The 17,039-nt window shown below is 32.0% G+C and overlaps 1 protein-coding gene across 1 annotated transcript in view; it reads left to right on the forward strand.

Annotated features, from left to right (window-relative positions):
* Positions 1 to 1,337: 1,337 nt before the first annotated feature.
* LOC125651670 (uncharacterized) overlaps positions 1,338 to 17,039 on the forward strand; it is a 41,364-nt gene continuing 25,662 nt past the window's right edge. The window contains exons 1-15 of the mRNA XM_056164488.1: positions 1,338 to 1,466; positions 2,055 to 2,146; positions 2,311 to 2,357; positions 4,283 to 4,337; positions 8,127 to 8,193; positions 8,370 to 8,451; positions 8,807 to 9,093; positions 9,818 to 9,872; positions 10,303 to 10,446; positions 11,290 to 11,501; positions 11,828 to 11,958; positions 13,889 to 14,070; positions 15,098 to 15,243; positions 15,335 to 15,661; positions 16,792 to 16,934. Of these exons, the coding sequence (XP_056020463.1) occupies positions 1,338 to 1,466; positions 2,055 to 2,146; positions 2,311 to 2,357; positions 4,283 to 4,337; positions 8,127 to 8,193; positions 8,370 to 8,451; positions 8,807 to 9,093; positions 9,818 to 9,872; positions 10,303 to 10,446; positions 11,290 to 11,501; positions 11,828 to 11,958; positions 13,889 to 14,070; positions 15,098 to 15,243; positions 15,335 to 15,661; positions 16,792 to 16,934 (2,099 nt within the window). The remainder of the gene's footprint in view (positions 1,467 to 2,054; positions 2,147 to 2,310; positions 2,358 to 4,282; positions 4,338 to 8,126; positions 8,194 to 8,369; positions 8,452 to 8,806; positions 9,094 to 9,817; positions 9,873 to 10,302; positions 10,447 to 11,289; positions 11,502 to 11,827; positions 11,959 to 13,888; positions 14,071 to 15,097; positions 15,244 to 15,334; positions 15,662 to 16,791; positions 16,935 to 17,039) is intronic.

A 17,039-nucleotide genomic window follows, 5' to 3' on the forward strand; every position in this document is an offset into this window, starting at 1 on the left:
ATTGCTAGTAATATCAATATTGTTTGGAAGTGTATTTTTGATTTACACTTTGATGGAGAATTAGAAAATTAATAAAGAAAAACCTGGGTCACAATGCCTGTTACTGAGCTACAGTGTTCTAAACATTATCTTTTTGCACTTAAAATTTTATATTTGACTCAAGATTTAGTTGTCTGTTGGTGTCAACACAACATGAGCAAAACAAATTAATCATTACATAAAATAAATACATAATCATATCTTCTAACTATACAAATAAAAAGAAGGTTTAATACTAGTAATGGAAACGAATAATAACTTTTTGCACTAGATATCGATACGGGAAAAAAATATCAAATTTGAAAGTTTAAAAGGACATATTAGGAGTAATGTGAATTTCTAAAATTTCACATAATTTTCAAAGTCTTGTCTTAAAATTTAAGACAAATGAGGGTTAAATATAAAAATAAAAAATTGGCAAAAATACTGAATATTTATACAAAAGGTCGAATATTCTTAAGAATCGGTGTTCTGTTTGGAAAAATATATCAACCAAAATAATGAATTACAACATTTGAACTAGTTCTAAATCTCCACTACTTGTATCATAGATTATAAAACTGAAATGCACGTATAGAAGTATAAGAATAGAATATATATTGAATGAAAAAGGAACTGTATTATGCAGATTTAGAACTTTTTGATGAATCAATCCTTCAGCCACAAAATATAGTCCCTGCCAAACCCTTTCAAAATTTGAATTGGCACAAACAATTTCAACAGGATAGGGTTCAGTAATAGATGTGTAATATGTTTCCACCAATGGAATCAGTATTAAATCAGTAAATGCTTAGTTGTAGCATCCTCTGCAGCTGTGCTCAAAAGCTCGGGAGCTAAATTCCTGAAAACGAAAATTTTCAACTTCAAAAATATTTTATTTTCGCAACGTTCATACATTTAAATGCGCAACAAACTTCATGAGTGTTGTGATAAAATTGTCATTTTATGATTCTTGCGCAGGAATGAGCTCTTTAGATAATTCAGGAGAATCCCTTTATACCCTTTCTTAAAAGAAGGTCAAAGTTCAAGGTTAAGGTAATAAGATAAACAAAAATTGGTATCAAAAGACAATCTTGTCATAAGAAATGCACACATGAAATAGCGCTCACCATTCAAAAGTTATGGGCAAGGGTAAAGATTTGGATTGATTGAATGTATATTGTTTAACATCCCTCTCGAGAATCTTTCACTCATGTGGCGACGTAGACGTGGGCAGATAGACGGAAGACCATAAAGGACAAAAAAAAATTGTCCTCCAATCTTCGGTACGGAGCGTAGAACTAGAGAAATACAAAAGTATGATTGCTCTTTGTACACATTCAACAGGAACCTTACAACATCAGTACGTTGGAAAAAGACTTTCCAGCGGAGTGTCTCTGCATCGCCACCATAGAAGTGTTGATAAGGTGGAGAGAATCCACCAAAAAGTAAGAAGTTTTAGTTCTAAAGTTTTCATGTCAGGTGATTGTTATGGGCCCATCATTTGTAGTATTGTATCTCTATATACTGTACATGAAGTTGTGTGCCAGAACCCGTTGGGCCAGATAAAAGCTTTCTATAAGGCTAGCTATGATAAAAACTGGTATACATGTTCCCAATGGCTATAGGAAGTCCATTGCTTTCAAGGTCAAAGTCAAATGTACATGTACATAGGTAAATTCTCTGGACACAAAAACAAGATAGCAACAGTAACGATTAAACTGAAAAATCAAACTTAATATACATATTACTCAATCATCACAAACGAAAAATAAATCATCTCATACGGTTTATATTATGGCAGGATGTAGTGTATCTTGTAACATAATCTGCCTCTGTCAAAGCCATTATTTTGGAGGCATGGTGTTGACCCTTTATTTGATTTCTACTGCATTACTAAATATATCGGACGGATGTATTTTAACGAGTGAGCATTTACCGATCTTTAGGGCTGCATAGTTCAATACACATATATCATACAATATGAGCAGCTGGTGTTGCTAACTTCCATGATGATAAAATAAGTTTTGCTTCAGACTCTTCATCTAGATTCACAAGGAACTATACACAAGGTAGAGGCTGAGGACCATATAATAATAGAAAATCGACTTCCCGAACGAGAAAAACGGTATGTTGATATAGAAAAAAGATATAATTTGTCATATATGTCATGAGAATTGATTTAAAAGCATATGGAAAATCTTTTAAAAGGCTACTTTTATTCAGCAATAGACATTGGTATCAAATGCAAATCGTTTAGACTATTGTAATAAAGTTTATTTTGCTTTCTAGAATTCCAATGGAAGGGGAATACGTCATCAATGATTATAGTGAAGGTGGTAAGTAAAGTACCTCACTTGAAATGAAAGTTCAAGTGAGCTTTTCTGATCGAAAATTTTCCGTCGTCTCTCAACTTTTCACATTTTTGACTTCTCATAAACTATTGAACAGGTTTTGACCAAACTCATAATAGCATATTCAAGTTTGTTCAAATGAAAGGTCATATCCCCTTCAACATTTGTGGGGTTTTCTCTCTCTCAAATTCCCCTGAGCCAGGAAGACCTTAATTTTGTTTGAAAGCTTCAATATACAGAAATGCTTGTGAATGATTACTACAGGCCTGGAAATGTTGCATCTGGCTGCAGTCCCCAGGCATATAGACAGAATCAAAATTACAGAATCCGATCCTTTAGCCAAAGAAAGTTCATTTAAGTTTTTTCGTTAAAATATACAAAATTATATTAAATCTTGGCCAAGTGTGTGTGTATCTGGAAAGATATTAATAGCACCTTAAGACTAACTAAATTACAAATTCAAATAAGTGGTTGCACACTTGACATGATAACAAGAGGCTCGCAGGTCTTATCGGTCACCTGAGTATTAGCTAAAGGTATTACTGGGCCCAATAGCTAGGTGATCTATAATAACTTTCCTGTTTTGCATATCTAAGCTAAATTCTGATATTCAGCAGCAGTATAAAAGAAGATGTGTTCTTTTGACACACACCCTCCCCCAAAGTGCCCATAAGGATGAAATACTTTACATAATATGATATATGATGTGTTAACGGAAATGACTATTTTGGACACATCCTAGAATCAGAAACCTAGGGTTTTGAAATTCACAAAGAAATACGCACGTTAACTCTGGATCCCCGCCTACATTTTCAACTCGTATATTTTTAATAAGCTTTGCAATTTTGCTAATGAGAATGTCTTAATGCAAAGTATAATTCATTAGTAATTGATTATTAACTTTAATACCAGTGTTGATTAATTAATTGCTTTTAATCACAACTCCTTTTGATTAGGGGGTAGGAAAATCTGTTCCTTAAAACCAGGCTTAAAACTTGATAAATTTTTAAAATGCTAATTGATATATAGAAATAATCATTTAATTTGTCAAATTATTTTATATGTATTGAGTAAAAAATGGTTATCTTTATTTTTCATAAGGTAACATATTTGCAATTGATCAAAGAGTGAAAATTGTTGCCGTGTTTTGGTCTGTAAACACAGGGAAGTATATTGTTAACGTCCCTCTCGAGTTTTTCACTCATATAGAGACGTCAATATTGCCGGTGAAGGGCTACAAAATTTAAGCCTATGCTCAGCGCTTATGGCCTTTGAGACAACGAAGGACCACCCCCATTTAGTCGCTTCTTACGACAAGCAAGAGGTACTGAAGACCTATCTAACCCGGATCCTCAAAGTTCAATTAACTAATTATAATGTTTTACTCCACGGGATTGGTATGATGCAGACTCCTACGATATTACTATTGCAAACAAAATTACCGATTCCTGTGATCCTACCAGCTACATAAATCGAAAGTAAGGAAAAAGAGAGGGATCCCTATGATTAACTTGGTCGTAAGGTCATGGTTCAGTTGTATGCATGTGTGTCATTGTGTGTGTGTGTGTGTGTGTGTGTGTGTGTGTGGCAGACACAATTTTATCCACGCTTATGCGAATGGGTGTCGTTTATTCACATTAAACATGTATCACTCATTCAAATTTTATGTAAAATTATTTTCAGAGACGTTATCTGCTTCATAATGAATATTGTCTCATTTACGCAAATCTAGTTTTACTAATTCGCGTTAAATTCACAATGGTTATTTTTAAATTTCTATCTACTCCTGAATGAAAATTCGCTGCTCTTGTATCTCGCAAGCAACTATTTCAAATAGAGTATAGTTAAAAATCTTTTTATAAAAATAGATATAAACAATCGATGACGAAATTAAAATATTTTGATTTCAGAAATTGGTCCTATACATGCAAAAGCGAAAGTTGATTTGCGACTTGTTGTCAAAAGGTAAGTCTTGTATGTTAATTTTGTTATGATCTTGAAAAGGAAGGAAATATATACAAGACTAATATAATGATATTGGGTATATTAATTAAACGTATCACACTTACAAGATGAGAAATATAAAAACGGAATTAAAAACGTCATAAACAACATTGACAATTCATTAAACCCAATTGATAAATGGGAACAAATTAAACGCGCAGTAAAAGAATTTTCGATAAATTTTTCAATATTTAAACAAATATCGGTTAAAAAAAGGATTAAAACAATTGAGGAAGAAATTGAAAAATTAGAAACTGGGAGACCCGAAGACTTAAATTACAAAAAACTTAAAACTCTAGAAGCAGAGCTAGATTGTATTTATGATAAAAAATCTAAAGGCGCACAAATAAGATCAAAAGCTAAATGGATAGAAAATGGAGAGAAAAGTACTTCTTATTTCTTAAACGTAGAAAAACAGCATCAATCCTCAAATGTCATTACAGAAATTCTAAACTCAAACAATAAAAAGATAAACAAACCTAATAAAATATTAGGGGAAATGGTTGATTTTTATCAAAATTTATATGCTAGTAAAAACTTAGATGATGAAATCATTGACAGTTATTTGTCGGAAGTAAATATACCACTATTAAGTGATGAAAATAAAGACATGTTGGAACTTTTCCCACCTTTCAAAGAATGTACGGAGGCGGTTTCTAATATGAAAAGTGATAAATCACCTGGTCTCGATGGTTTGCCTAATGAATTTTACCAAATTTTCTGGAATGAAATTGGACCATATTTTTATGATGCTCTAAAAGAGATTTTTAACAATGAAACAATGACACATACTCAAAGATTATCAGTAATATCATTGGTTTTAAAAAGGGAGCAAAGAATCAACTTAAAAATTATAGACCGATAAGTTTGACAAATACTGACTATAAAATAATTGCCTTTACTTTTGCTAAAAGACTGCAAAAAGTTTTATCAGGTATAATTAATGAAAACCAAATTGCTTATATTAAAGGACGTTATATTGAGGAGAATGCAAGACTCCTACTAGACATATTTGAATATTGTGAAACTGAAAATTTGGAAGGAATATTACTATTATTAGATTTTGAAAAAGCATTCGATTCTGTGGAATGGATTTTTCTTTTTAAAGTGTTGAATAAATTCAATATAGGAAATAATTTTATCAAATGGACTAAAATTCTATATACAGAACCAATCTTTAAAATGAAAAATAATGGATAAATAATTCTGAAATAAAGAGTATACAGACGATTTAACAGTAAATAATGAAATTTCTATGAAAAATGCCCAGATGAAATAAATAAATTCTGTGAAAGTGCTGGCTTTAAAATTAATATCAACAAAACTGAATGTATTTTGCTTGGTCACGATAAAGAAGCAAAGCATGCATTATAAATACACTTGCCATTTCAAAATTAACATATGTATCGTCAATTCTATGTCTTCCTGATAAAGATTTTATGAAAAAAGTACAACGATTAATCTTTAATTTCATTTGGGATAAAAAAAAGAAAGAATCAAAAGAAACACTTTGGTTGGAGATGTAACAATAGTAGATGTAGAATGCAAATTAAAAGCATTAAAAGCAGCATGGATACCGAGATTATTAAATTCAAAGGGAGTCTTACTTGAAATTTTAAATAATTATTGTAGAAAACTTAACTTTGATATATACTATATGTTAAAATGTTCAACTACTGATGTGGGGAATTTAAACTAAATTATCATTATTTTATAAAGAAATGCTGTGTTGCTTTAATGAATGTAAAAGAGAACTTAACTTTGATAAAAGGTTACCTGATGATATTTTACAACAACCATTATGGAATAACACAAATCTGAAATATAAAGGAAAACCCATTTTCTTCGATAATTGGGCGAGATCTGGTATCTTATATGTTAGTGATTTATTTGATGATGGAATTTTTAAACCGCTAGAACATTATTCAAACATTAATGACAAATCTAACTGGCTATGTGAATACAAAATTATTATGACAATCACGAGAAAAATTCGAGGACTAAACGATTTTTCAAATTCAAGCTGTGTAAATAAACAAAATGTCACTAATTTTAATTTCCTTCTTGGATTTACCAATATACTTAAAACATCAAGTAATCTTTTTTATAAAAATTTAGTTGAAAAAAAGTTTTGCAAACCCAATTTTCAGGCATAACTGTCTGAAGAATTCAGAATATTCGGTGATTCTAATTGGATAAACATTTATAAATGTAAAATTAAAGATTTGAAAGACAAACAGATAGCGGAATTCAGTTATAAGTTATTGAATAACATATTATGTAATAATGCATATATTAACAAATGGAAAAAAGATGTAAAGAATGAATGTATACATTGTAAGCAAGTTGAGACTACAAAACATCTGATTTACGAGTGTGATAATGTTTTAAATATATGGAACACTGTTAGCAGTTATCTATCCTTCAAAGTTCAATGGAAACACATTGTTGTTGGGTTTTTTCTAGAACAAAATGATAAAACCAAATTCTTAAATTTACTTATTACTTATATAGCCTACAGAATATACAAACATAAAATGTTATGTAGATTAGATTCTTTAAGTGAAACGACTTTTGATATGTATAATCATGTTAAAAAATCATTATGTTTCTATACATCAGTATTGAAGTATATAAATGCAAAAGAGCATAAATTTTTTGAACATCTTTGTAAATTAATGTAACTTGACTGCTGTGAAGAGACCAGTATAAACTATCCTTAAATATTTATCATTATAACTATACGGTCAACTTAGGACTACATTGTTCATATATTATTCCTTAAGTAATTTCTATGTTATTCTACTGTTGATATATCTACATCAACGTTGTATATGATATTTTTATGATTTCGAAAAATATTTGATATTATGTATTTTCATATAAATTATATATATGCCTTATATAAAATAATATTATAACAAAATACATTCAATCCAATGGGCCCCTGGCACCATTGGTGAGAATTAAGAGGGAGTATCCGAGGATATTTTATCTCAAATAGTATGTATACTTTTTAATAAATGATGAAAATTCAAAAAAAAATAAAAAAAATATTATTGGGTATTTTTATGTGTTAAAATGTGGATTTCGTTCTCAGTAATTACGACTGGCGCAACCAATCAGGACTAGAAATATAAGACTCATTCGTTAATATAACTTATGTTAGGATTAAGACGGTTTAGTTCTTTTAGTATGTCTATAGATTAGACTGCGAGATCGTGGGTTTGAGACCTGTTTGGAAGTGGGACCGAGAGTCGCAGTTTTATTCGACTATGACCTTAAGATAATACGAAGGTCATGACAGGCGTTGACGTAAGAAATAACCTTGAGCGCCATGCATGGATCTAAATTTTGTATCACTTCACCTAAAACTGGTAACGTCTCATGATGAATGAAAAAGTCTTGAAGGAATGCAAAATGTATAAATAACTAACAACAAAACGCATAAACAAAACAAAAAGGCATAAACAGCCCCCCCCCCTCCCAAAAAAAAAAAAACAACTAAAAACAAAACACATAAACGACTAAAAACAAAACACATAAACAATCAAAAACAAAACTCATGAACAACAAAACGAAAAATCTTTTAACAGAATTAAAGTCAATATCTCTTTATCAACAAAAAAGAATTGTTTTACTTCTGTTTATTTGTTAAAATTCCTACATGTATGCGTAATTAGTTTATGTAAAAATTCATGAAGAGATCAATTTCCAGGAATCTATTTTGCTTTTTATTCTCTTTCATAGAAAACAGACAGCCTTCCTCAAAGCAGAAAAACAAATTCTCCACGACGATGACATCATCTTTAAAAAGGTGATAAAGAAACCCAAATCTATACAAATATCGAATTACGAAAGTCAACAAATTAAAACCTTATATGGACATAAATGAGTCAACTCGATTACGAGTTCATGCTATTTCAGGATTTGCATATTACATGTAATGGTGCATACAACAAGTCTGATGTTAATGATAAATCTCTTGAACAGATTGAAAAGAAGGTGGATATTGGAAGTGTATCTGTAAACTTAACCAGAGCATTGTCGTGCATACACAACTATACGGATAAATGTAAGAACATAAGTTGCAATTGTCATAAAAATAATTGAGAAGAAAGACAAAAATAGATACCTAAAATGTTGATTGTTATTTCTTTACTTGGAAACTCTCTATTCATTAAACATGGTAGGATTGAAAATGTGTTCAGTAGGAAGTGGTTTCGACCCAAATTTGTACCTTTCCCGCCCTAAAAGGGTGTTGAAGACCCAAAAATGAAAAAAAAAGTTAAAAAATTAACCCAAAGGAATGGGGTTGCACCCCCTCTCCATATCCACCCCTGTAGATCCACAGTTTAAAGCTCAAATATAAGATGTCACATGCATATACAATGCAATTCTGGATTTACTCCCTTTTTCTATTTTTACAGCGGACGAAAACAGAGCATTGTGTGTAAACAATCTTCGAAACGCACTCTTAAGTGTAAAGACTGTTCAGCTCATTGCGTTTTGCGACAAGATATTTAGAAAACAATGCAAAGTTGATGACGTTTTGTGCAAAGACGAAAGATATCTTTTCCTTGATATTTTATCTCGAAATGATGACCAAGATATACAAAGGCTTATTGTTAACCATTTCCTCAAAAGCGATCACAATGATGACGAAGCTCTCCGACGGATTTTCATCCACGTTGCAGCTCTAACACGACCAACAGAGGTATACATATTTAGATATAATAAATGTCCTAGATACACTGTATTTTTTTTTTAGATACACTGTATATGCATTTTATGAAGACACCTTTTAAAAAATCAATTGACTACTAGGTAGCTCTTTCAGATAGTATGTTTTGCACGCCTCGACATCATGATTATCAATAAGAATATTGCTGGTAATTGTTTTTTTAATTCAACCAGACTTGGTATTCTCATTCGTCCGATGTATACACTATTGACACAAAATATTATTGAGCTTTCATAATAACTGTTGCCACAGCATGTTAAGAATGTTCCTGAGTTATGGTCGGTAAGGGATATAGATTGCTCCAGCAATAATATCTTTCTTATTTTTTGCTTTATTTCCCAGGAATCTTAAATTGAAAAAAGTATGTAATCATGCCTATTGCATAATTTTTGAGCTGTAAATATGAGTGGGATATATGGGTATAATCCTTGCAACAAGGTCACTTCAACAGTGCATTAACGACTCTTTAATCTTGACATTGACCGTTGATCTACCTATTAATAATCCAGACATTTCGTAGCTCTTCAAATTTAAGGACATTGAAATTTAGCGAATTGTAATCCCTAGGACAAGACCGCGTTAATGCCACTTGTTATGTTATTAGCAATCGTTAAAAGTGTGTGTTTTTACATTTGTGTTTCATTTTGTCATAAAATCGATGTACAGGCATTCTATCATACTATTTTACCATTTAAAGGAACTGATTTCATGCATTGCAAGAAAATGTTTTGGAGAAAACGGAACACAGCATGGTAAAGTTCAAAGCGTCAAACACATTGTGTCAAATTTAAACGATTACATAATTCTTTACAATGATACATGAGCCTGTAATTGTTATTACATATATTATTCATTATAAAGTTAAACATTCATTTTTGATGAACATATCGATGTGCAAACTCCAGACATTTTACTCACAAACTGGATATGCAAACACATCTATGAATTCTTCAAAATATTGTTTGATTCTTATAATTCCAATTATCATCTGTATCACCAATCTCAAAAATGTGAATATTTTTCCCGCTGAATCTCCGTACATTGCGTATTTGTTTTTGGAATTATTGATGTTTAAATTCTAGTTCAGCTTTATTTTTGTCCATTCAAAACAATTGTAATAAGTAACATTGGAATTATTGTCATTTAAAATATTATACAATTGTTCTTGAATCACTCACACAGGATCTCGAAATTTAACCAAGACAACTCAAAGGGCATGTTTAGCTCTAGGGAATATTGCTAGAACAATTTCGTCAACTAATATGACTAGAGCAGAGGAGCTGATGGCAAAAGTAGCATCCTGGATACATGCACAGGATAGTGGAGGTAAGCTGTAAAGCACTCACGAGTATCCATTATGACAGTTTATTGGTTTGATGACTACTACGTTGTAGTTGATGTATTGAAAAGGTCAATATATGTACTGCTTTTTTCTCTTTCATTTTGTTTTCAGCTCTTCTGAGATCAAACAATATTTATACACTTCTGCTTCATACTTAGATATTTCATTGAAAGTAGATATTAACGGCAAACTAACAACTCAACTTTACGACAAACGACTGCGAGCCTCTTGTTATCATATCAAGTGTGAAATCACTATTTGAATTTGTAATTTAGTTAGTCTTAAGGTGCTATTAATATTTTTTCAGATGTACGCACACTTGGCCAAGCTTTAATATAATTTTGTATATCTTAACAAAAAAACTTAAATAAACTTTCTTTGGCTAAAGGATCGGATTCTGTAATTTCGATTCAGTCTAGATGCCTGGGGACTGCAGCCATATGCAAAATTCTAAGGCCTGTAGTAATCATTCACAAACATTTCTGTATATTGAAGCTTTCAAACAAAATTAAGGTCTTCTTGGCTCAGGGGGTTTTTAAGAGAGAGAAAAAAAACTGTTGACGGAGATATGACGCTTCCTTTGAACAAAACTGAATATGCTATCATTATTAACTTGTTCAGTAGTTTATGAGAAGTTAAAAATGTGAAAAGTTGACAGACGACGGAAAATTTTCGATCAGAAAAGCTCACATCTGCTGTGACACGGGGCCTCGGATTTTGGGGTCTCATACGAAGGACCGCCCCATTTAGTCTCCTCTTATGACAAGTCTGGGGTACCGAGGACCTATTTTAACCTCTTCTTTAGTAATACGTTTTCTTTATTACAGTTAAGTTTCGCTACACCCGCTCCGTGGGAGAGTACAATCCCGCTGTTAACGACGACCATATGCTATCGAAAATGGCTTTGTTACATACACTGGGTAACGCCGGATTAGAGAGTTCTAAGCCACACATCCTGATGTATTTGGAACCCAATTTTAAACACTCAGCATGGAGGAGAGCTGCTATTGAAGCTACACGTCACTTTCATTGCCGTGAGGTAACGACTGGTTAAATGGTATTTAGGCTGTATCACATTTTTCTGTCTTGGGATTGTAGACAGCAATTCTTCCAAAATTATTTCTTTCCACTAAAAGCAATTATCTAACGTAGTTTTATTTGGTTTCTCTCGTTTTTTGTACAAAATAAATGTTTTATTCCTATGTCAATGAGAGATTTTGAGAAAAAAAGGTTGGCATCACTTTCAAAGCTAATGCCCCTTTAATGATTCCGTATTGGTGAAAGTCAGAGATCACATTCCATGCATTAGAATACATTATGGTTTGAAATGATAAATCCGTTATAAAGAATATTACATTTTTTCAGAGTGCAGTGGCATTACTAACAATTCTTAATAATGACAACATCATTAGTGTGCGGAAAATGGCTTTGGAAAGATATAAAAAGCACCCAGAGAGAAATCACATGTCTGAAGAAGAGGAAAATATCATACTCAGGTATTAATACGTTATAATTCTCTGGTCGGGTTTTAAATCTTTAGCTCATCTGGATCTGAAATTCTAAGCCCACAGCTTTTGCTGTTACTTGGTGTTTTTCACCATAGGTCCGCTGTAAGCTTTGTCAATACGCAGTTGTGTTAAGTAGGGCCATATAAATATTTTAGAGGAAAAAAGCATTATAAACAGATCAATTTTTGACAAATTCTGTACATACAACCTTTTCATACCAAAAAAATATGTATGTATAATTAAGTGCATATTGACCTCCCATACATTTTTCACCAGACCGACAGTCTCTACATCAGCTGTATATCACGTGATCAAATATCAAGATAAAATCGTACCGTGTATGTATAAATCGTTCCATTGGCACGATATCCAGATATCAATGCAAGTTGAAGTTAATATTACTTCAAAACATATTAATTTCTTAATTTGAAAAGTGCTGAGAGCAAGTTTATCGTGACTTGTAACATGTCTAATTTTTGCATTGAACATGCAAGATGCGGCGATTTTTGCATATACGAAGTTGAATCTACCCCGAAAAACATGCTTTCTGTTGAAGCCACAACTTGCTCCCCTAACTTTCCTTTTGCACTAAAGTTCACATGTCGCATAAATCAAACATGTTTCACTCAAAAACCTCGGGGTGTGGTGCCAATGATGAAATTTGTATGTACGGAAACCCTGTTTATGCAAATGAGTTCATTGTGAAAATCACAATATACATGTAGATTAGGGGCGATATCAAGATCACAATATAATATGGATATTACTTTAGCAGGTATGTTATATAAAGAAGAAATTGAAAATATTTCAATATCAAAGAGAATTAATATAACCCATTTGACAGAAACTTTTACACGATTGCGGTTTATTGTTTGACAGCGGTGGTAAATAACGAAAAAATATTTTGCCATTTCCAACCGCAGAAGGAATGTAGATATGTACGTCATGACCATCATCATCACGTATTTGTCATTGTGACGTCATGTAATGTGGCAGTGCGGTAAAGTACATGTTTTACAGCACTGGTATTTATGAGGAAAGCCTTAACTCAGCCGCGTAAGGATCTTTTATGAAACCACATGACCAGTTTTAAATAATTTCGTCCCATTGGTTTTTTATGAATTGCTTCAAAGGTTTTGATTTTTATCATAAGTAAAACGTAACGATAGAAAGAATACAATTTTCATATCAATTTAATTTTAGTTATCCATTGAAAAGATTTCAAATTTTCAGAAGTGTCATTTTTGGAAAATCACGATGTCGTGTTGAGAAAACCGTAGTGCATTGGCAGCATTACAGATCTTCTGTCATTTACTATATAATAACAGGCCAAAAGGGGGAAATGCTATGGAATTAATTTTAAATTCAAGATATCATTTGGTTTAAAAGCCATTCGCCAGTAATTAAAATTTAGCAAATTCAAAACTAAAGCTAATTTTATTTACAGTAGACTGTATCAAAGGGAAAATTGAACGGAATACGTTTTCATCAATGTTACGTGCGTTGATAAATTTCCGCCTAATTTTCGCTATGATACGGAATAATGAGATTCATTTTTTAAATGATAATTTGCAAAACTAAATCCAAGACCTACATGGGATTCGAACATAAGATCTTTCACATAGAAGCCATCAGTTCTATCCACCGAGGCTAATGAAAACTATATATAGGCAAAACAATATACGTGTATCTTTCAATTGACAAAACTCTATATTGGTATTATATGGTTATGGATGTAGAAATTACATCTTAATTCTTTCATTATTAAAAATAATGATTTTCTCCGAGAAATGCTTCTAATTTCCAATGTAATATATGTTTTTAAACCCACAAAATTCAAAGCGTAGAAAATTCAAAGGTGAATTGACACCTCAATAATCATTCCACCTTACATGATTCTTTCTATTTTCCTTTACAGCAAGTCGTATACTTACCCAGTTGTCGCCCGTGTGAGAAGGGGCCTGCTGGATGTCTTGTTCGAACCAATTGTTGACTTTCTTATCGCACTACCCGAATTTCACTGGAAGAAAGAAATAGGAAATGCTAAAATTGGAGCGAGCTTTGGACTGGATTTTGTAAACAAAATTCATCTAAGAATAGGTTGGATATTACACACACAAACACACACACACACACACACACACACACACACACACACACACACACACACATATATATATATTCAAATTATATATATATATATATATATATATATATATATAAATATATATATATATATATATATATATATATATATATATATATTCAAATTATATATATATATATATATATATATATATATATATATATATTCAGATTATATATATATATATATATATATATATATATATATATATATATATATATATATAGAGAGAGAGAGAGAGAGAGAGAGAAATAATACATGACAAAATCTATATCACACTCCATATCAACCCGAGACTCCAATACCAGCCCGTGAGCTGCAAGTCCAAGGACTGATATTGATCGATGGTTGATATGGAGTGTGATGCATGTTTTGCCATGTATTGTTGCTTTTATTATACATTTGAAAATAGTTAATTTTAAGGGCTAATTAACTATTAAAACCTAAAATCAACGATTACTGTTTTTGAAGGATTTAAGATATACAATGAATACATGCACCGATACATTTGACATATAAGATAGCAATTTAGATAAATTGTTTGAATTCTATATAGTTTAATATTACTACCTGTATTTACCAAACATTATCGTTACATTATGACGAATCTATCAATTCTTCAAGTTTTCCAACTTTCCTCGCTTACGATTCCAACTTTCTCTCTCCCATTTCTATCTTTTTCCATTTGTTTACAAAATTACATCCTCTGCTCCCAAGCGGAAAATTCCGAGGTACTCCGAATGAAAACTACAGAGGTGTTCCAGAAACGTACGATAAAGAATAAAATAAAGGGTGCTGATACAGGGTGTGTGATAAAGGGCACGTGCCTGTGTTCATATCAGGAATGTAGAAATCCTGTGTCATATAACAAATATATAATAAATACGTTATATATACCGTGTTTATATTCTATATCCTTTATTTGATCTCATATTTTTCATGCATATCGATGCCTTTTCTTTCTTTTTTTTTTTTTTACAGCCCTGATTCAAGGTTTTTTCCGGATTGATATCCACGATCGACTGTTTGCAGAGGCCCACATCGGAATAATAAATTTCCAGAAATATATACTTCTAATAGACGTTTGCTACAAAGGACATATTGAATACAATCTAAATCTCCTTAAGGTGATGTTCATATCTTTAATTAGTGAAAAATATATTGTCATCATATTCTGTTACTTGTATTTGATTTTAAAGCACATTCTTTTTTATATAGGATTATGTTTTTGATAAAACTGGAAACATGATCAAAGAATATGACAAGCTTGCGCAGTCTATCGTCTCCCCTATTGTACAAGCTGCGAAGGGAATCTCAAATATATTTGAAGGCGCCAAGGCGAGACAAGGGGTGTTTGGTGAAATTACCAGGTCAGTCAAAAGTATTCCAACCCAGATGGAACAACTAGTTGAAGCGTCCACAGAATTTGTTTCCAAAATGAATCATCTGGATGGCGTACCAGTCTTCAGACACGCTAAAGAACTGGCCAATAAAATACAAGCCTTCGCAGAATCAGTGAAAAGTGACGCAGTCGAATTCTACAATGTAATGTTGACATTTTGTTTTCAATATTTACTTCAGTAACCAAATTCATTTAAATCTGGACTTGTTAAAATGTGTGTGTTTATAAATAGTGATACATCTTTCTTTCTTTTGCATAGAAAAGTATGCAGTGTACATGTTTTGAATATTAGTAAAACGCTTTATGAAGTATGCCAGAGTGACACCTCCATGCATTTGAAAAAAAAATGGAAATACATATTTAACTTTTTAGTTAGAGGGTTAAAGAGAAAGAGCCTGTACTATCTATATGAAAAGATTGAGAGCGTACAGTTATCAATGTCATAATTCTCACAGAAAATGCAAACTTGTTGTATATTGTTTAGCGTTCAACTCGAGAATTTTTCACTCGTATGGAGACATCACCCTATTTCCGTTGAAGGATTGTAAAATTTAGGATTATGATCGGCGCTTGCGGCCTTTGAACAAGAAGGGTTCTTTATCGTGTAACACCTGCTGTGACACGGGGCCTCGGAGTTTTCGGTCTCATCCTAAGGACCTCCCCATTTAGTCACCTCTTACAGAAATCGATAAGTACTGAGGACATGTTCTAACCCGAATAGGGCTAATACGGACGTCTGGACTCACTAAAATTGGGATAAGTGGCCCTATTCACAAAATATCTTACGACTAAGATCAAAACTTAAAACACTGTAATTTCCTCATTTTTCATTTCTTGTAGACTTTCTTAATTAATATGTAAAGTACAGCCATGGTTTATAAAACTTGAACACATACTTATGACCTTGTGATCGGTATTTGATTATCAGACAGAATTATGTTTTCAGCTTAGTCGTAAGATTTCTTAGGAGGAGTAAGCATTCCCTTTATATCGGTCATACCTACTATGAGTCTTATATCTTGATCAGGTAAATGGAGTAATCTATAGAAATAAATCGGTATGTAAAAACGGCCTAACAATTGGTATGAAGCACGACTGACAGCATTTGACTCTTTGGCAGGTTGTATTCATGAATTAGATCATTTAACGACCATCGAATTTGCGAAATGTTGACTTTAAACAATACAATTGATACCCAGGTTAAAAGGAGAAATGTATGAAATGTTTGTCATAATCTTTGAATTAATTTATAGTTGCAAATGTTTTGTTACAGAGAGTGTCTGATGCAGCCCTTGTATCTTTTCCATATTCTGAACAAGAAATGGTCAACGCTCTTAACTCTATCATCAAGGTCCAGAAAAAAATATCTGATCATCCACGACAAGGATTTGCAGAAATAGATCAGGCAAAATTAAGGTTGGGTTTTGTATGTATATAGAGTGGCTTTTATTTTATTTTTATTTTATATTATTTACTAACATTTAATCCAACAGCAGGAATATGAATGCTAGGCATGCGTAT

This window comes from Ostrea edulis, chromosome 5 (genome assembly GCF_947568905.1).
Source record: "Ostrea edulis chromosome 5, xbOstEdul1.1, whole genome shotgun sequence".
Lineage (NCBI taxonomy): Eukaryota > Metazoa > Mollusca > Bivalvia > Ostreida > Ostreidae > Ostrea > Ostrea edulis.